Below are 20,550 nucleotides of genomic sequence, written 5' to 3'. Positions count from 1 at the left end.
GGCTTGATTCCCTTACTAACTCGCAGCGTGGGTTGGTACCTGGGACTTCGATGTTGTGGCTATTACGGAGACGTGGCTAGATCAGGGACAGGATTGGCTGTTGCAGGTTCCAGGGTTTAAATGTTTTAGTAGGGTCAGAGGGGGGGTGTGGCTTTGCTTGTCAAAGATAGTATTACAGCGGTGGAAAGGAAGATGGACGAAGATTTGCCATCTGAGGTAGTTTGGGTTGAGGTTAGGAATAGGAGAGGTGAGGTCACCCAGTTAGGAGTCTTTTACAGGCCTCCTAATAGTCCTAGAATCGTTGAAGAAAGGATTGCGAAGATGATTCAGGAGAAGAGTGACAGTAATAGGGTGATTGTTATGGGAGACTTTAACTTTCCTGATATTGATTGGGAAAGCTATAGCTCAAGTTCGTTAGATGGGTCAGTGTTTGTGCAATGTGTGCAGGAGAGTTTCCTGACACAATATGTAGATAAGCCAACAAGAGGTGAGGCCATACTGGATTTGGTTCTGGGTAACGAACCAGGCCAGGTATTAGAACTAGGGGTAGGTGAGCACTTTGGGGACAGTGACCACAATTCGGTGATTTTTACTCTAGTGATGGAGAGGGATAAGTGTGTACTACAGGGCAAGAGTTATAGCTGGGGGCAGGGAAATTATGATGCGTTGAGGCATGACTTAGGATGTGTGGATTGGAAAAGTAGATTCCAAGGCAAGAGCGTAATTGATATGTGGAACTTGTTCAAGGAGCAACTATTGAGTGTCGTTGATAAGTACGTACCTATCAGGCAGGGAGGAAAGGGTCGTGTGAGGGAGCCGTGGTTTAATAAGGAGTTGGAATCCCTTGTTAAATGGAAGAGGGCGGCCTTTGTAAAGATGAGGCGTGAAGGTTCAATAGGGGCAATTGAGAGTTATAAGGTAGCCCGGAAGGACCTGAAGAGAGAGCTAAGAGCAGCAAGGAGGGGACATGAAAGGTGCTTAGTTGGTAGGATTAGGGAAAACCCTAAGGCTTTCTATAGGTATGTTAGGAATAAAAGAATGACTAGGGAAGGAATAGGTCCAATCAAGGATAGTAATGGGAAGTTGCGTGTGGAGGCTGAAGAGATTGGGGAGGCGCTGAATGAATACTTTTCGTCAGTATTCACTCAGGAACAGGACATTGTTGTCGATATGAATACTGAGGCACGAATAAGTAGAATGGATGGCTTTGAGATATGTAGAGAAGAGGTGTTGGAAATTCTGGCAAGGGTGAAAATAGATAAGTCCCCTGGGCCTGATGGCATTTATCCCAGGATTCTCTGGGAAGCAAGGGAGGAGATTGCAGAGCCATTGGCCTTGATTTTTGTGTCCTCTTTGTCGACAGGAGTAGTGCCAGAGGACTGGAGGCTAGCAAACGTGGTTCCCTTGTTCAAGAAGGGGAGTAGGGATAATCCTAGTAACTATAGGCCAGTGAGTCTCACTTCTGTTGTGGGCAAAGTCTTAGAGAGAATTGTAAGGGATAGGATTTATGCACATCTGGATAAGAATGATGTGATCAAGGATAGTCAGCATGGTTTTGTGAAGGGCAGGTCGTGCCTCACAAACCTTATTGAATTCTTTGAGAAGGTGACTAAGGAGGTAGATGAGGGGAAAGCGGTAGATGTGGTATATATGGATTTTAGTAAGGCGTTTGATAAGGTCCCCCATGGTAGGCTACTGCAGAAAATACAGAGATATGGCATTGAGGGTGAGTTGGAGGTTTGGATTAGGAATTGGCTCTCTGGAAGAAGACAGAGGGTAGTAGTTGATGGCAAAGGTTCATCTTGGAGTGCCGTCACTAGCGGTGTTCCGCAAGGATCTGTTTTGGGACCATTGCTGTTTGTCATTTTTATAAATGACCTGGAGGAAGGGTTAGAAGGTTGGGTGAGCAAGTTTGCGGATGATACGAAAGTCGGAGGAGTTGTAGACAGTGAGGAAGGATATGGCAGGTTACAGCGGGATATAGAGAAGCTGCAGAGCTGGGCAGAAAGGTGGCAAATGGAGTTCAATGTAGCTAAGTGTGAAGTGATTCACTTTGGTAAGAGTAATAAAAAGATGGATTACTGTGCTAATGGTAGACTACTTGGTAGTGTGGAAGAGCAGAGGGATCTTGGTGTCCATGTACACAGATCTCTGAAAGTTGCCACCCAGGTAAATAGTGCAGTGAAGAAGGCATATGGCGTACTGGCTTTTATTGGTAGAGGAATTGAGTTCCGGAGTCCTGAGGTCATGCTGCAGTTGTATAAGACTCTGGTGCGGCCGCATCTGGAATATTGTGTGCAGTTTTGGTCGCCATACTATAGGAAGGATGTGGAGGCACTGGAACAGGTGCAGAGGAAGTTTACCAGGATGTTGCCTGGTATGGTAGGAAAATCCTATGAGGAAAGGCTGAGGCACTTGGGGTTGTTTTCATTGGAGAAAAGAAGGTTTAGGGGTGATTTGATAGAGGTGTACAAGATGATTAGGGGGTTAGATAGGGTTGACAGTGAGAACCTTTTTCCACGTATGGAGTCAGCTATTACAAGGGGGCATAGCTTTAAATTAAGGGGGGGTAGATATAGGACTGATGTTAGGGGTAGGTTCTTCACTCAGCGAGTCGTAAGTTCATGGAATGCCCTGCCAGTAGCAGTAGTGGACTCTCCCTCTTTATGGGTATTTAAGCGGGCATTGGATAGGTATATGGAGGATAGTGGGTTAGTGTAGGTTAGGTGGGCTTTGATCGGCGCAACATCGAGGGCTGAAGGGCCTGTACTGCGCTGTATTCTTCTATGTTCTATGTTCTAAATAAAAATCTGTCATCCTTGAATATGCTTAACCACCCAGCCCCTCCAGCCTTCCAGCAGGAATACTTTCCACCAATTCATTGTCCTCTGGTCCTAGACTCTCCCACAAATGGCAACAACCTCTCTACACTTACCCTATCAAGCCCATCAAAGAATCTTGTATGTTTCAATAAAGTTGCTTGTCATTCTTCTAAACTGCTCTGAGTTCAGGCCCAACCTACTGAACATGTCTTTAGATGAAAATCTCTCCATATCCAAGATCATCTTTGTGAAACTTGTTTGGAATGTCTCCAACGCCTGTATATCTTTCCTTAGATAAGGAGACCAATTTTAGGCGTGGTCCAACTATTGCTGCCATAGCATACAGCAGGGTGTGGACAAGTTGAAGACTTGGGCAGAGAAATGGCAGATGCAGTTTAATGCAGGCAAATGCGAGGTGATGCATTTTGGAATATCTAAATCAGGAGAGAAGTATACAGATGGGAGTAAGACGGAACCCTTAGTAGCATCAATATACAAAGGGATCAAGGCATACAAGTTCGCACTTTCCTGAAAGTGGAAATACAAGTGGATAAGGTGGTCAAGAAGTCATTAAGCATGCTTGCCTTCATCGGTCAAGGCATACAGTATAAAAATTGGCAAGTCATGTTGCAGCTGTATAGAACTTTAGCTAGGCCACACTTGGAATGTTGCGTTCAGTTCTGTCGCCCCACTGCTAGAAGGATGTGGAAGCCTTGGACACAATACAGAAATTGTTTACCAGGAAGCTGCCTTGTTTGGAGAGTCTTGGCTACGAAGTGAGATTGGGTATACTTGGTTTGTTTTCACTTTAAAGATTGAACGATGAGAGGTGATCTGATAGAGGTTTTGCAAAATTATGAGAGGTATGGATAGAATAGATAGTCAGGTTCTTTTTCCCAGATTACGGAGGTACATAGTTGTATAATAAAAAAAGAATTAATAACGTTAAAGAAGATATGAGAGGCAAGTTTTTTCCACAGTGGGCGATAAGTGCTTGGAATTTGCTGCCAGAGGAGGCGATGGACGCAGATAAAATAGCAATGTTTACAAAGCATCTTGACAGATAAATTAATAGGCAGCGAATACAGGGCTACAGACACATAGAGGCAAAAGGTTTTTAGTTTAGGATGGTATCATGTGTCAGTGCTGTCTTACCGGGGCAAAGGACCTGCTCCTGCGCTATACTGTTCATAGTTCTTTATTCTTTGGGTTCTATAGGTTTAGCAAAACTTCCCTGTTTTCATAATCCATTCTCTTTGAAATAAAGCCAAACTTCCCGACTGCTCCCTAAACTTGGATGCTAGCTTTTGTGATTTAAGCACAAAGGGTCCCACATCCCACTGTGCTTAGCTTTATGCAATCCTTCACTATTTAAATAATAAACTTCTCTTATTTTTCTTACAAAAGCAAATACCCTCACATTTCTTCACATCATATGCCATCTGCTAAGTTTTTACCACCTCACTTAATTCGCATACATTCCTTTCCAGAATATTTTAAAAGCTCTTTCTGTCCATTTTCGCACTACATATACATTTACCCTCCATAGTTATTTTTCTCCCTTTTCTGTGGCAATCTTTAGTTGGGTTTTAAAACTTCCCATCCTCAGGCTTACCTCAGGCAATCTTTTCCACATTGTACGTGTTGTTTTCTCTTTCAATTTGTTGCTGGCATGCCAGGCATTGGGAAAGAGGCTGGCTCTGCACCGGTTAGGAAGAAGTGGACAGCCAGGTAAGATGCCAGCTGAGAGTGCAGAAGAGAGTCAGGATTGGTTGGATGGCCAAGATGAAAGGAAGATGATTAAGAGGGGAGAAAGCAGGGGCTAAAAATGGATTGCATTTAAATGTGTCAGGAAGAGTAACTTATTCAAGTACATGTTTAATGGAGAGAAAAAAAACTTATTTTGCTGGTAGCCTTTAGTAGACCTTTTATGGATAATAGAAAATGCTGGAGAAACTCAGCATGTCCGGTAATATTTGTGGAGAAAGAAACAGTAAATGTTTTGAGTTCAATATGACTGTTCTTTAGTACAGTCTATTTATCGATCACTGATTATGTTGGTGTTCTACTTTGAAAACAGATAACATAATCACACATGAAGGAACTTGTAAATGGAGTAAAGTAGCACATATGCACATGCAATGGGCTACCAACATACTGTGACTTTAACAACAGGTCAAAGACTCGGAACAATGTGCTAAGTACTTGACCTCCTGCTTCCCCAGGGTCTATCCACCGTCTACAAGATGCAAGTTAGGAGTGTGATGGAATACACCTCACTTACTTGGATTTGTGCAGCTCTAACAACATTCAAAAGTTGAACCAGACATGTGCCTCCTACATCCCATTTGTCACCATAAACATTTGCTCCCTCCACTAATGATGCACTGTGCACTGCTATTTATCTGTGAAATACACAGCAGTAACTCACTCAGCTTTCTCAGACAGAATCTTCCAGAACCATAATCTCAACTGCCAATACTGTGTTTTCAGCAGGAACATGGGAACTACAACTCTGCAATTTCACCTCCCCACCCCCCCCCCCACCCACCCCTGAATTTCCTCTTCTATGTGTCACTGTTTTTTTATCATGCTTATCCTCTGTATAGTATGTATTAGTTGTACTGTGGAGTTAACCTACAGTAAACCCATACATTTAATTTCATCCAAATCAATTTTCAAATACCCTTCTGGTTTGTTCATTGTGCATTTTCCAGGATGTAGCAAACCAATTAAAATTGTTATCTGCTCAGCATTATTAAAACAGTTGTATGAAAATATGTTACCTCACATATGCAAATTCCAGAAGAAAATTTAGGCAGTCAAAGACTCTTTTTTATGTTAAGTTGGGAATTTAATAAGGATTATATTTCTAACTCTGTTTTGTTCTCCCTCGGCAGATTATAATGAAGTGTCTGATATGTGGATGGGGTTTTGGGTATGGGTCTGAAAGAGTTAATACTGTGGAGTGCTGCAAGCACAACCCACTATGATAATGTAATATGGACTTGTGGAACATTCAGGTTAGGATCTCAAAGGAGTGAGATCTAATAACCAGGACCGCCACCTAAACTCTGTAATAATGTCTAACGTAACTATAAATTGTCACTATATGCTCACATTCAATAGACAACTACGAGTTCAATTCAAGAGTCTTTTCTAGTTCAACCAGAAAGGGGCTTTCCTTTTCTACAACAGGCCAAGTAGATCCCTAAAGGTGATTGTGGCAGTAAATCTACTTTAGGATGACGAGCAGATGAGGTTAGGGTCTATCCATCTGTGCATACTATGAAAGGTATTGTTTATGTTCAGAGGCTTGTCATAATGATCCAGAGGCATAAGTTCAAAGCCTAAATGATAGTTGGGAAATTTAAATTCAAGTTCATTCTGGAATAAAAATCTGGAGTAAAGGGTAATGGTGTACTTGAAACTACCATATTATCTTTTTTTTTGATTCACCAACACTCTTAAAATAAAGTGATAAGCCCAAATAGCCGGTTGTGAATTCCAGCCCACGCAAGGCGGTTGATTTTAACCACCTTTAGACATGGCCAAGTAAGCCACTCAATTACACCAAACCACAAAGACAATGTGCAATCAGCACACGGACTGCAGATCAATCAAGAGATTGGTCCCAAGACCATTTCAAAATACTTGGAGTTGGATAATAAATGCAGGCCTTGCTATCAATTTCATTATTCAACTTTTTAAAAGAAACTTGTGTGAGACATTATTCCACTAACAAAAACTGCAACAAAAGAATGATTTATTGGAATGATATGTACAGGAATGTAGTTTGTTACTCTCACAAGCAAAACTAGCCTTGTTGATAACAGCCGGTTATTAGTTTTTTATATTGAAGTCAGTATGTCAATGTCTATTCTTTGTTTAATCCTTCAGCCACAAGAAGGTTATCTCATGGTGCAACAATTCCAGTACTTAGGATGGGCTGCTCACAGGGAAGTACCTGCCTCAAAGCGATCATTTCTGAAGTTAATTCTTCAAGTTGATAAGTGGCAAGAAGAATGTGATGAAGGAGAAGGACGCACTATTATTCACTGTCTGTGAGTAATGTAATTAAGATACCCATGGATGTGGGTCCATTATGTTTACAGTATATATAGCTGCTATTGACAGTGCACTTGTTCACACTAATTCTTTCTGTTTGTATTTATAAGGTGTCTTTAACTCAATTTGAATGTCATGATACCTTACTTTCCTTCTAGATTAAGTGTGGGGGCCTGAGATAAGTTGTCAGCAGTGTACAGGCACAAAAGCACCTTATCAGTGTCTCTTCTGTTAAAGGGACATTTATTGAAAGAATGATTTTAACGCTTTATTCCCTCTTTAGACCAGATGATATTTGGGTTTCTTTGTTTAAATGTTTATTCATATATGGGATTTGTGCATAACAAAAGATAGCAGACAACTCAAGCCTTATTACTAAAGCAAAGGTATTATGCTATTTCTACTGATAGCAAGGTTCAATTCAGCTAGTTCTGTCAATAATTATCAATCAAAATGTTTACCCACTCAAATCGCTACATAAGTGTTCTCACAGTTCTAGTAGAGTCATAAAGTTGTACAGCATGGAATCAGACCCTTTGGTCCAACTCATTTATGTCGACCAGATCCTAAATTAATCTAGTCCCATTTGCCAGCATTTGGCCCATATTCCTCGAAATCCTTCCTATTCACATACCCATCCAGATGCATTTAAAATGTTGTAATTGTACCAGTTCCCACCATTTCCTCTGGCAGCTCCACATACAACACCCTGTATGTGGAAAAGGTTGCCCCTTGGGTACCTTTTAAATCCTCCCCCCCCCCCCCCCCCCCCCCCCCCCCCCCCCCACCTTAAACCTATGCCCTCTGGTTTTGGACTCCTCTGTCCTGGGAAGAATTTGGCGATTCACTTTATCCATATCCTTCATGAATTTATAAGTCTCCATAAGGTCACCCCTCAGCCTCCAACGCACCAGGGACTGTCATGCCTTACTAGATGCTGATCCTTGTTGTTGGCAGCAGTCCCTCGGTTTGAGGATAATGTCTATCTACTTAGCTTCGTGAGTCAGTGCAGTGACTGAACAGATCCCCAGCTCAGTAGATACATGAGGCAGGATGTTAGTGCATGAGGTGGTGTGACACAGAGTGCAGGAATTGCTTCCTTCTCTCTCCTCCTCTGTTATGGCTCTGCCTCAGCATTGTGAACTTGGGACTGAAAGCCTGAAGCAGTTTTGATGGACAAGTTGCTCTCATTGTGACATGACAAAAATGATCAACTCCCAAACCATTGTTCCCTTATAAAATGGCCATTTTTACATCATCTAGCAGCAGGTATGTACATGTAATTATTGGAACACCTGTACTCTCCCCTTTTATCTTCTACTTATTGAAAATAGCTTTAGCAAAGTTGGATTAGGAGTTATAATCACTAGTGTAGTGAAAAAGAAAAATAAGTCTTCAGATGTAAAATTTCATTGTAACTGTGGACAGAATCTTGCAGGGGTCTGAGCAATGTGGCCAGATTTGTGACAGAATCAGATGAGAAATCCAGTGAGACCTGGCTCGACATCAGGAGCAACTGGTATTTTTTATGCTTTTCACAAACGGCGTGGTGAAATTCGACTCACCACTTGCCTTCAACAACCCACATCTCGGACACTGGGCAGGAAAATATTTAGGGCATGATGCCCAGATACCAGCCACATGGATCTTTTGTCCAGGAACATCAGCACCTGGTGTCTGCCAACCTGTCATGGCCATCAAAGCACCTCACTGACCCACAGGCAGACAGCTTTGGAAGTGTAGACTTGCATTGTGGGGCACCACAGCAACTAGCTTTGAGAAAGCTACAGCAGGGGAGACTTTGACAGGGATTTGGTCAGGCTGCATCTCACGGCTGTGCATTTGCTCTCTTAGCCCATGAGTAATTATCAGCTACCCAGATGATTGTACCACCCATGCCATGCCAGTCCTGTTAACATGTTGGCACTTCAGCCAGAGCCAAAGACTTTCATACTGCCATTTTGAGGTGCTCCTTCGAGCAGGAACACAGGTAGGTTGCATATCTGTAAGGGATCAGGCTGGGAGACTCTGTGCATGTGGTGGTGGGGAGAATCTTGGGTGAACAGTACATCAATCTCACATCTACAGCGCGTGCCAGCTGCCTGCGTGGCAAACACACATATGTATATCCAACCATGTCGGAAACACTGCTCGGGGCTAATCGCCAGTCTAAGTTGAGGGAAGGGGGTTCTGGCACTATAAGTTACAGGCACAGTGCACACACAGACCAGGGACTTTGTCACTGTCAGGGGATCTGTCCCAATGCATTTCAAGGGCTGTTCAGTGGTCAGTTGCATCTTGTCAATCAGTGAGCTGTCAAGACTGCAGTTATGGGTCTGCTCAGATATATCTAGGGGTTGTTCATTAAAGTCAATCAGACATTTGTGGCAAATACAGTCCTGGGTGTCAATCCGGTTGATCTTTTGGGAGGATTCCGGGATTGGGGAGATCTGTAACGATCGATGCGAGACAGGGCAAGAGGGGAATCAATGTTGGGGTGAGGAAGTAGAGGCATTAGAAGAAGTGTAGGAAAGGGCTTGACTAAGATGGGATGTGGGTGTGGTGGGGGAGCAAGTTGGGAAGATACGCAGAACATTATTGGAGGGCATGGTTCGCTTTGGGAGAGGGGTGTGGTTCTTGACTCTGACCACTGTGCCCTTAACAGGGACAGTGTGAAGGAGCAGTGGGTGTATCGTCGAGGTGGAATGGCAGGTTTTGTGGAGGACAGTTTTAGGTAAATTTCAATGGGACATGTGAAAATGGGCTGTCAGGTTGATGAGGTAAAAAACTTTGGATGCTTTGGGGGAATGTGGTAGGGGGTGTTACCTGCAATGCAAGGTGGGATCTGGGGGTTAAGTGTTCACCATGAGCTGTATTTCCAGTGTGTAGACACAGGGTGCTGCTGCAAAATGGCTGGAACATTGCCCAGTGTGGCAGAGTAAGTGTTAACATGATGGGCAAAAGTGCAGGACCAATTTTCTGGATGCCATGACTTGATAGCAATCAATACATGAAGCAGCCATTTGGAAAGTGCAGTTCCATGTAATTTGCACAAAGTTTATTGCTCAGTTTCCTATGCCTGCAGAGTGCGGGTGTTTAGGGATCAGATGCTATTCAAAGGTGATTTGTATCGCACTGTTGGTGGTTTCTTATTAAATTTGGGCATCACGATAATGAGGAAGTGAATAGAACTGATTGTACAAAGCATCCGGGGCTGGCAGAAGGAGAACCAGTCCAACTTCCAAAGATTCCATGTGTGACAGCCACATGACATTGATGTTTCTTCTATTAGTTAAATGAATAGTAGTCTGTAATCAATGCATTGCGAAATTGAGTGTTTGATATTGGTCTGGGTTAGGTAGGATTGGAGTGCTGTAAACACTCCCTCCTCAATGACTCACCCAGCATAGTACCTACACCACACTGGTGCACAGGATGAGCCCGAATGTGGGTGGATGATGGGGTCATTTCCCTCATTACAGGGTGCAGCGTACCTCACTGTGTAGAGTAAGGTCGTTGGGCCTCATCTGTCGGACATGCTATCGATAATTGTTCTGAAGTTTAAGAAATTCTTTTTCTTCCTTCTGTTCTCATTTTAAGTCAATTCCACAGAGGGTAGTGGGCCCTGCTGCTGTTGTGTTAGCCTCTGGCTGTCTGTCTGAGTTGGAGAAGCAGGAGGCCAGCACCGAGTGTGACAAGCACCCAGCTCAGAGAGGTCATGGCCACAGGGCCCTTCAGGATGTGTGGGGTGCTCAGGGGACCCAGAGTTTTCAGACCCCAACCCCTTATCTTGGGGATGAATGAGACACTGTGCTGATGTTGGCTGCATGTACCCGGGGACACAGTGATGAAACTGTGCCAAATGATGAATCGGAACCTGAGGGCTCTGCAAGTGGCTGTGAACTGTATCCTGAGCAGAACCTCCATGCAGCTGGCTCCTTCCAGGGCGCGACCGGTGACTTGTGTAGGATCTCTCACTCGTGCATCCCAAAAATACATCAGGACAGTGACGTGTGCCATCTGTACAAGGTCACACAGGTTCATTTTGTTCCTCATTGGCAAGGTCAGTGCTGCAGCCCAGGCACTGGTATTCAGGAGCATAGCTGGGTTTACCAGTTGCAGAGTGCCATTGACTGCACATAGATGGCACTGAGAGGGCGGTATTACAAAGTTGCAGAATGCATCAACCGGAAGGGCTTCCACTCCATTAATGTTCTGGTGATATGTGATCACTATAACCACTTCTCGGATATGTGTGCCCACTATTCTTCCAGCTGCCATGATTCCTATATCCTAGAGCATTGTCATGTACATGGTGATTTTGAGGGTCCAAGCAGTTTACAAGGCTGGCTACTGGGGAGCAAGATGATGAATCGGAACCTGAGGGCTCTGCAAGTGGCTGTGAACTGTATGACCAGGACCCACAATGACCAGGACTCATAACACCATTGCACAACATCTTGACTGATGCCAGGGGCAGATACAATGCTGCCCAGACCTCGACCAGGGCCACATAGAACAGGGAATGGAGCTGCCGATGATGCAGTTCTGCTGCTTGGACTGGTCTGGGGGTGGCATTAGGCAGAGTATGCCACAATATCTTGGCATGCAGTACCCTACACAATTGGAGCAGGCAACTAGGCGATGTACTTGATGCTGAAGAACTGGGAGAATGGGAGTTGTTTCTGGGAGAGGTGGATGCTAAGTTGGGGTGGAAGTTGGAAGTGATAGGTAGTTAATTATAAGAATTTGGCAAGATAGAGGAAAACAATCTGTTAACCCTCCAAAAACTTTCCATAATTCAGACTTCACCAAAACAAATCTAAGATTCAGCTCAAAGTAAATTGTTAAAATAATTAAACATTCATCCATTAAATATTATTCAAATTTGATATATATTTGTTTTGTTTCACTAAGAGGTTTCATTCTTTAGAAACACTTTAAATATTTAAAGAACACATTTTCTGGGAAATCAAAAATGATGTATTCATGAAACAAGACAAAAGTAAAAATGATAATTTGATTTTTTAAAAATTTGACTTTCAACTGATTTCAGAAATGGAGGAGGTCGGAGTGGGATGTTCTGTGCGATTAATATCATATGTGAAATGATCAAAAGACAAAATGTGGTTGATGTTTTCCACGGAGTAAAGACACTTCGGAACAACAAACCAAATATGGTGGAAACCCTGGTGAGAAATTGTTTGAATAAGATAAAGTTTCCTTTATATTCTCCTCTCTGTTAACAAAATAGGTGAACTAAACATGCAAGGCAGATGTTAAGCTTTCATCCATTTGTAGTCACAATAAAGTGCAAATTTTAATGCTGTTGAAGTTGAATATAGGTATGCGGTCTTAATTTCCCTCAGTTCAGCCTGAAGAATGCTTTGTCAGTGTGTCAAAAGATCCTATGTTTGCACTTAGGCAACTTAAATACCTATTTAAGGAACCTGACCTTTGCATTGTAATTGCAAGCTAAGGTAGACAGCAAAGTGGAATAATTGGTGATTTTATTTTTAAATTTCATGCCATTTTGGTCATTTTAGTATCTTGCCATTTTGCACATTGTCATAAATCACAAGTGTTGTTTAAAGCAGAGTGGCAATTAAATGCTGTTAAAGGGTGGCAAGGAAGTGCTGTTTCAAAGGTCAATTCTCTGGTGCATTGTCCCAGTTGTTTTGTTAAATATTTTGACACTTAATTACCAACCTTCCCAAACAGAAGCACACACTTCCCATGCCCCATCCATGCCAAATCATTGTACCATTCATCTAATGTGCACTCTGTATTGAACAAGTGGACTCCAGCACAACAGTGAAATATGTTAAAGCACCTAAAAGAAGGGACATTCCTAACTTTCTTGGGGAAAAAAAAACCACGTGCAACAATCTGATAAAAGTTAATCAATTAAACCTTAAAGTACTGGTAATGGAAACTAGAGGCATTTGGAACCTCTTTATCTTGCATAAATAAACATTGAGCCAGTGACAAAATAAGGCATCAATCAAGGCAAAAAAGACTCTAGGGTGAATCTGTATGAAAGTGCGATGAGTTCATGTAGAATGTATAAGGGGCCATTGAGAATGGCAACAGCCGTGCATTGTCATGGAGATTTTGAGGACCCTTCGCAACGATGATGGGGGGAGAGGGGAAGAGATTGTGAGTTGGCTTGAGAGTATGAGTAACACCTTTTGAAGTTGACTTTCAAAAGATTCCACCGAACTAGAATATAGTTCACAACTCCAGGATTCTTGTGAAATTGGCCTGACTCCATGAAAATTACTGAGAGTTGGGAAATGCCAATCTTCTTAAAGGAGATGGCCAGATCAGGAATTTCTCCTTCATCAGTAAAAAGTGAAAGACACTGGGAATGGGGGCAGGAACTTTGTCCACCATTTCTAAGGTTTGCAGGGTCTCTACGACTCTAAAATAATCAATTCTGTGGTCTCTGATTTTAAGTGTTTCCCAGAATTCATGTCAAATAAAAATTTGACGATGAATGGTTTTGCAGACACTTCATCATATGCAGCTGTGAACCATGGTCAGTATTTAATGGAAGGAACCGCAATATTTCACATCTGGTTTGCAGCTTGAATAGAGCAGCAAATGAGGGTTCAGGATAAGTGATAAGTCACCAATCTGCAGTTTAAAAAGAGATGCAGAGAGATGTAAATATGTTTCTCATTATGCTATTGAAAATGCTTATTGAAGTATACTGCAGTTTATTTAGTAATTGTGGAAGAGTCACAATGCTGTGTTACGAACACATGTAACACTTGTCCATGACCTGACAGCTAGCACATTCTGTTCAGTTCATAGATTAACTGCTCTTCAGTTTGGTTTTACATTGTGCATTACAACCTCCTGTGAGCTCAGTAAAATGAGAACAGCCCATTGCCGAGTTGCTATGGAATTAAAACCATTGTGGTATTTCTGCTGCTGTAGTGTATGTGGAGACAATCAGATAGCACAAATGTGTGCAATTAGCCCCAGAGGTTCTCCCCAACCACATCCTTTCCAGAAAGCTTCGCATCAACTAAAACAAAATGTTAGACGTTAGTTCAGCTATGTTAGAATTTTGGTTACCTTTATACTTTGATAATTACAACAAGAGTTCAGTGTTACTTACTACTTGTTATACTATTTTTAAGCCAGTGTGCAATAATGTTTAAAAAACATGTTTTGTTTCTAAATATTTTTTAAAGTATGACCTAATTGAAAGCTGTGTTTTGCCCATGGCCTGACATATAATTTGATGGCACTTTTCACTTTCATTTTAAGTTGATTTTATGGATAGATTTTTCTTTTTATCTCTGGCTGTGTATGTTTTACAGGAAACATTCACAATTGATTGTTTTCATCTGTAATACAAAAAGGAAATAATGCCATGTGGAGAAAATAAAAAGTACAATAGCAGTATAGAGGTGAATTTGACTGGGTGACTGGAGACAGCTTGTACTTGGTCAACAGCGGTTTCTCAGACTGAAGCAAGGAATGCACCAGGGTTCCCTGGGCATCTGTGTCAGGATCACCAGTTTTCATCATCTAGGTTAATGTCCGATATTTGGGTGCCTAGGGAGCTATTACAAAACCTGCTGGTGCCAAACTTGGAAGTTTTGTGAGGCTAGTGGTTAAATTCGAGGGCACATAGACTGGTGAAATGGACCAATATTGGCAGATTAAATTAAATGCAGAGAAGTGTCACCAAATCTGAAATTTCATAGCACAGGAAGAGGCCGTCAGCCATCGTCTCCGGTCAGTCAGCAAATATCCATTAATTGGAATCCCATTTTTACAGCCGTTGACCCTTCTTAGCTCTGGCATTTCAAGTGCTCATCTAAATAGACCTGAAATATCTCGAGGATACTTGTTTCTATCTCCCGTTTCAACAAGGAGCTCAAGATTCTCAACACTCTCCAGGTGAAAAAGAATTTCCTCAAATCACCTCTAAACATCCTGTTCCTTCCTCTAAAATGCTACCCCCTCGTATTGACCCCTCTGCTAAGGAAAAAGTGGGTACTGCAGATGCTGGAGATTAGAGTTAAGATTAGAGTACTGCTGGAAAAGCACAGCAGGTCAAGCAGCATCTGAGGAGCAGGAAAATTTCGGGCAAAAGTCCTTCATCAGGAAAGGCAGTACCCACTTTGGCCTAGCTGATTTTAACCCTACTGTGAATCCTCTTCCAAAGATGCCTCCCTTGAAGAAGTTCTCCTCCTCCCTCTACATGGATCTCAGTGAGTATCTCTCTCACTGCAACCTCCAGGTCATCTCTTCTGCTATTCCTGATGAAAGGCTTTTGTCCAAAACGTCAATTTTCCTGTCCCTCTACTAAGGGGTAAAGTTTCTTCCTAGCCACCCTGTCCATTCCACCCTCAGCCTTCTCTGTTTCAAGGAAAACAGCCCCAGCCTATCTCATCTTTTCATAGTGGATTCACTCCAGCCCAGATGACAAACCGGTGAATCTCCTCTGCACCTTCTCTCGTACAGTCACGTCCCTCCTATAGTTTGGTGAACGAATCTGCAAACAGGCTTAATTAATGTTAAGTACAGTTCCACCATAACCACCTTGCTCTTTTGCTGCTTTAACCAACTTATCTGCTTGTCTTGCTGCCTTCAATGATCTATATGGACATGCACACCAAAGTCCGTTGACCCTCTGTTTCCTCAGTCCTCAACCAGAACCGGAAATAAAGTCAATTTTGCTCCCAATTTCTACCTTTCTCTCGATTTCACCGATTCATCTCATTCTTCCTGTCCCTGACATCTCTGTCTCCATTTCCCCAGATAGGCTGTCTTCTCACAACCATTACAAGCTCACTGACTCCCACAGCCATCTCAACCACATTTCCTCGCACCTTGCTTCCTGTAAGGACTCCATCCTATTCTCTCAGTTTCTCTCTTACTCTCCTCAACACATCAGTTCTGATGATGTTACGTTTTACAACATATCTTGCATTTTTCTCACCTGAGGATTCCCACCTGCTGTGGTAGACACCGCTCTCCCATACTTCTGCCCTCCTCTGTTTTTGTCTAAATACATCATCCCTTCTCCATGAGCATTCTAAAGGAACGGTTACACCCGTGTCACAATGGTCCACTTCTCTATCACCCTGTACAGCGCATTCCTCTTCCACGGTATCTTCCTACAGCGTGTAGCATTTTCACCTTTTCCCTTCACATGTCCAAGGTCTGAAACTGGTGAAAGCAGTGATTTGCATGTACACCCCTCAATCTAGTTTGCTGAGTTAACTGCTCAAAATGTGGAGATCTCTCCATTGTGATGACCAAATACGGATTCAGTGACTGGTTTGTGGAACACCTCTGCTGCACGTCTGACTCCAACCTTCCAATCACCAATTCAGTACGCCATCTTGCTGTCATGCTCCTGTTTCCACCATAGGGCGGCTGCTGAGTTCCAGTGAGGCCCAGCCCAATTTAGGAAACAAAAACACCTAATTTTCTGTTTAGGCGCTTTGCAGTGTTTTGAACTCAATACTGAATTCAGCAAATTTAGTCGATAAATTCTGCATTTCACTTTGTTTCTCCTGCCTTACAACATGCATGCACACCCTCTCCCCCACTGATACTTTTTCACATTCAGTAGATATGACCTATATTCTGTAATTATAACCAATTATTAGCACCTTCTCTGAACTTTTCATGCTTCTGTACAACCACTTCCACTTCCTTTGCCTTCTGTGATGACTGTTATCTTTGACCTTCTCCTGACTATGCCTTCTGTTTCACTTGCTCCCTCCCATCTTTGACAGAATAAACTCCATAAATTTTTCAACTTGCTCTTCAGTTTGGAGGACTCATTATTAGACTGGAAATGCTGATACATTTTCTTTTTCCATCAGATACTGGCAGATTTATTGAGTTTCTCTAGCATTTTCTTTGTTTATTCCAGATTTCCAGTATCTGCAGTATTTTGATTTTGCCTCTCTTATTGATTTGGTTGGAATTAAAAAGAGTCCTGTCACCAGAATATTGTAATAAATGATCATTAGTTTTTGAAACTCCCCTTTTAAAACTCCCCTTTTATCTGTCCACTTTCTTGCCTTTTTCTCCCTTCTTTACTGTTCACTCAATCAGGAACATAACTATGTTAGCTTTTCTTTTTTGCATTATTTCTTGATTTACTATTTTCAACTTAAATCTGACCGATTTTGCTGTCACTTAGCACCTTCCCCATTTTGGAGAAGGGACCCATGTCTGTAAAATCTGGCCCTGATTGGTTGAAAACTGCTTTCAATAACCAGTTATGAAGTGAAGCATTGAAGTTCAATCCAATTGCACTATTGTAGTGACTGAAAAAGGTTCTTTTATTTTTGGATGGGAGGTGAGGTAAATAAAAATGGGCCCAAGATTAATGAGCACTTTGAAGTGGTTTCTGAGTGACTGACTCAACAATTAAAGATTATTGTGTGATCATATATTGCCTTAACATTGCTGCAGCTGAAGTGTATTGTATAGACATAGTTTGATTAAAAAATGAATTACAATATTTTAATCAACATGATTTCTTAGAGGATATGTTCAGCAAATTGTTAAATATGTACTTTTCAGCTCATAGTTATAAAATTGCATGTTTATAATTCTGCTGGAATTAAATGTTTTTGCAATTTAGAACATCACCGCATATAGCTCTCGTAAGTGTTGGCAATGCTGTCTGCTTTATTCATTATGTGTGAAATAAACAAACAGTTCAGACCAGCAAATGCGATTGAAGATTATCAAGCTCTTAGCAGTAAGGTGTTGCTGGTTAGAAAATTTTAAACACAAATGTAACCTAAACAAGTGTACTTTCTACTGATTTTATTTATTATGTTTAAGTTTTAAAAATTGAGAAATCTGACTGTATGCCTTTTTTCTCTTCCCTCCAACCTCTTCCAGGAACAATATCGATTCTGTTATGATGTTGCTTTGGAATATCTTGAATCGTCATAGTGACTACAGTTACATCTTTGAAATATTGTGCATTTTTTAAAAAAAGTAAATTGTCACTGAACCTGTGCATGATGAGTATATATTAAAATGAGGGGATTGGTTTTCACTCTCTTAAATATTCTGCTTCTGTTTTAACACAACATGTATCCAAACTATTAACCAGAAAGCATTCAGTGCCATCATAACAATGTGATCTGGTACAGATTTCATTGTTCAGTAAGATGTTAAAAATTTTTCAGTGTTAGTCAACAAGCGTTTTGTATTTTTTAAAAATACTACCAATCTCTTGGGTTGCACGCACAGATTTGTACACATTGACGCTACAATCGGTTTTAAATTGAGTTTTTTGAAAGGTAGAAATGCGTGCAGCAATGTAAAACTGCTATTACATTCTACCACAGTAAATGTGCAGATATTTGGACTGGCTTATTAACGTTTAAAGTGTAACTTGCTGGATCACACCAGATGATTTGAAGTGTAACTTTTATTATAAGCCAAAGACGAGTGTAAATATGTCTATATGAAGAATGCACATTGTATTTATTGTTTGCTTGTAATTCTGTTGACAGCTGAACAATCATTTTTTTTTTCAGAATTGTTTTTTGGCCAGAGCTTTTACATTCAGATGTTTTTAAGTAGTTTACTTTTGTATGTAATGGTCAATGTAGGTCACCGATTCTTTTTAAAAGTAAGGATTAGTAATGTTTACGTACGCAAATTAGTTAATTGCACCCATTGAATAAGAGAACATTGATATATTTGGGAAGTATATAAATTGGGACCAAATACAGTTTTTTTAATGCTACATGGGACATTCTAAAGTTTCCTTCAACAAATGTTAGTAAACTAGTCTAAATAAAGCTTTGTGATTTCTTGTATCTAGTTTAAATGATAACTTACTACTGCTGATAGCTGAAGCAGTACTAGCAATGATGTAATTTCAGAGATGTCTATTTTAAGGTTACAATGTGTTCTGAGTTTGTCTAAGGGTAATCTGGCAGGGCAATCAACAAAAGAATAGTCTTTCCGTTTCGGAAGAATGGTATAGTAAATTAGTTATTGTGATGTTCTTTCTGTGCCATTTAAATGTTTAAAATAAATCAAAATGACTTTGGGTCAAGCAAAACAAGTGATTGAATAAAGACATCATGTGATCTGAAGTGTTGATGAATACTTATGAACGTTTTTTAGTTATCTTTATATGTTGCAGCATGTCCCATAACATAACTCCCTTCTTTATTAATAGACCAGGCTGGAAGTTTCCTTCTCTCTGTAATCAAGTGATGAGAAATGCATAAAAGCATCAGAGTGACTAAATTCTAATGCTTCTGTCCATTATAATCAAAGGTTATGCCTTTTACACTTTGCTGTTTTTCCCAACTTAGTGTGCTAACCTTCGCGTAGTTAACATTCCCTAAATTCGAAACCTCACAAAGCTTTGTCAATGTGGAAGAGTGTGTAAGTTATGAATTTTCTTGTGATGACCAATGCAGATTTTGTAGAAGTCACTGCAGATAAGAATTGGGCGAGATTCCTAATGAGCAGCTGAATTACTATTGCAACTTCCCTTCCAAGTCCCACACCATAGTGATTTAGAATTATACTGTATAATTGTTCTTCATGGTCACTTGGTCAGAGATCTAGAACTGCCTTCCTGACAGCACTGTGAGTATGTTTGAAACGGATGAAATAAGAAGACAGTTCACCACTGCTTTTTCCAAAGGGAATTCGGGATGGGATGGCTAAATCAGGGATGCTCACATCCTGTGAAAGAATAACAAACAACAAACCAGAGTCAAAGTCATCCAAACATTTGTTGAACTAAAGGGCTTTCTTTGTCAGGGCAGAGTCTATTTGAAAGCTGAGTTTGGTTAGAATATTTTACAAAATAATCTCAGGAACCTTGAGGTACAGGTCAATGATTATTTATGGAGCCAGTGATGGGAAAATAAACCCCCAAAAAGATTTCAAGGTAGCCCTGTAACTCAATGAAGGTTCGTCAAATAATTATACATTGTAAGTCAAGTAGAAAGTAAATTATTCAAATTCTGAAGCTATCTATTTTAGACAAATACCTCGCTTTTCACAAATTTTAAAAGTGATAAGGCACCTCTGATCCCACTATTCCTATTTTCCCAGGTGCCGTCTCCTCTCCAAAGCCTGTGCTTCATTCCCATCCTTAACTAAATCCTTTAAAAAAAACATTGCTTTACCTTTCTTGGTGTGGGTCATCCTGTGAATCCATTTCCACATAAGGCCTCAGGGCAGTGCTGCTTATACTCTCTGTTTGCCATGTCAGCATCCTGACTGAGCCTGCTTGTATGAGATTATTTTTCTTTTTAACCTGCCTACTTTCCTTTTATACGAACAAATGAGAAATAATTTTAAATGATTTATTTGATTATTTCTTATGAGGTTTACTAAAATTCTGTACCTCATTCAAATCCCAGCTGGAAATTCATGTGGATTTATAGGTTAACTCCTGGCACACCTAAATTTCCCCCTAACAGCTGCACATAGCACTGATTCATGGCAGCATGCTCATTGATGTGCACTTCTTCCTGTTGCACTTACAAAACATGTAATTCCTGTTCATTGAGAGGTCAGGGAACCTAGGACATTATTTCAATTCTTTATTTACATCCAGTGCAGTTTAGGAATTAATGGGGGTCTGAAAGTACCATAGGGTAGCAATCAATGATTGATTGGT

General features: G+C 41.1%; 1 protein-coding gene across 7 annotated transcripts in view; it reads left to right on the top strand.

The window, feature by feature from the left end:
- ptprk (protein tyrosine phosphatase receptor type K) overlaps positions 1-19,000 on the top strand; it is a 603,086-nt gene extending 584,086 nt beyond the window's left edge. For all 7 annotated transcript variants that reach the window (XM_072556025.1, XM_072556024.1, XM_072556023.1 and 4 more), the window contains 3 exons: positions 6,723-6,886; positions 11,947-12,082; positions 17,787-19,000. In XM_072556025.1, coding sequence (XP_072412126.1) covers positions 6,723-6,886; positions 11,947-12,082; positions 17,787-17,840 — 354 coding nt within the window. In that variant the 3' untranslated portion in view covers positions 17,841-19,000. The remainder of the gene's footprint in view (positions 1-6,722; positions 6,887-11,946; positions 12,083-17,786) is intronic.
- Positions 19,001-20,550: the final 1,550 nt, after the last annotated feature.

Source organism: Chiloscyllium punctatum, chromosome 3 (genome assembly GCF_047496795.1).
Source record: "Chiloscyllium punctatum isolate Juve2018m chromosome 3, sChiPun1.3, whole genome shotgun sequence".
In the NCBI taxonomy this organism is placed as follows: Eukaryota; Metazoa; Chordata; class Chondrichthyes; order Orectolobiformes; family Hemiscylliidae; genus Chiloscyllium; species Chiloscyllium punctatum.
Note: the sequence above shows the minus strand (reverse complement) of the source record. Positions and strands in the feature narration are given on the sequence as shown.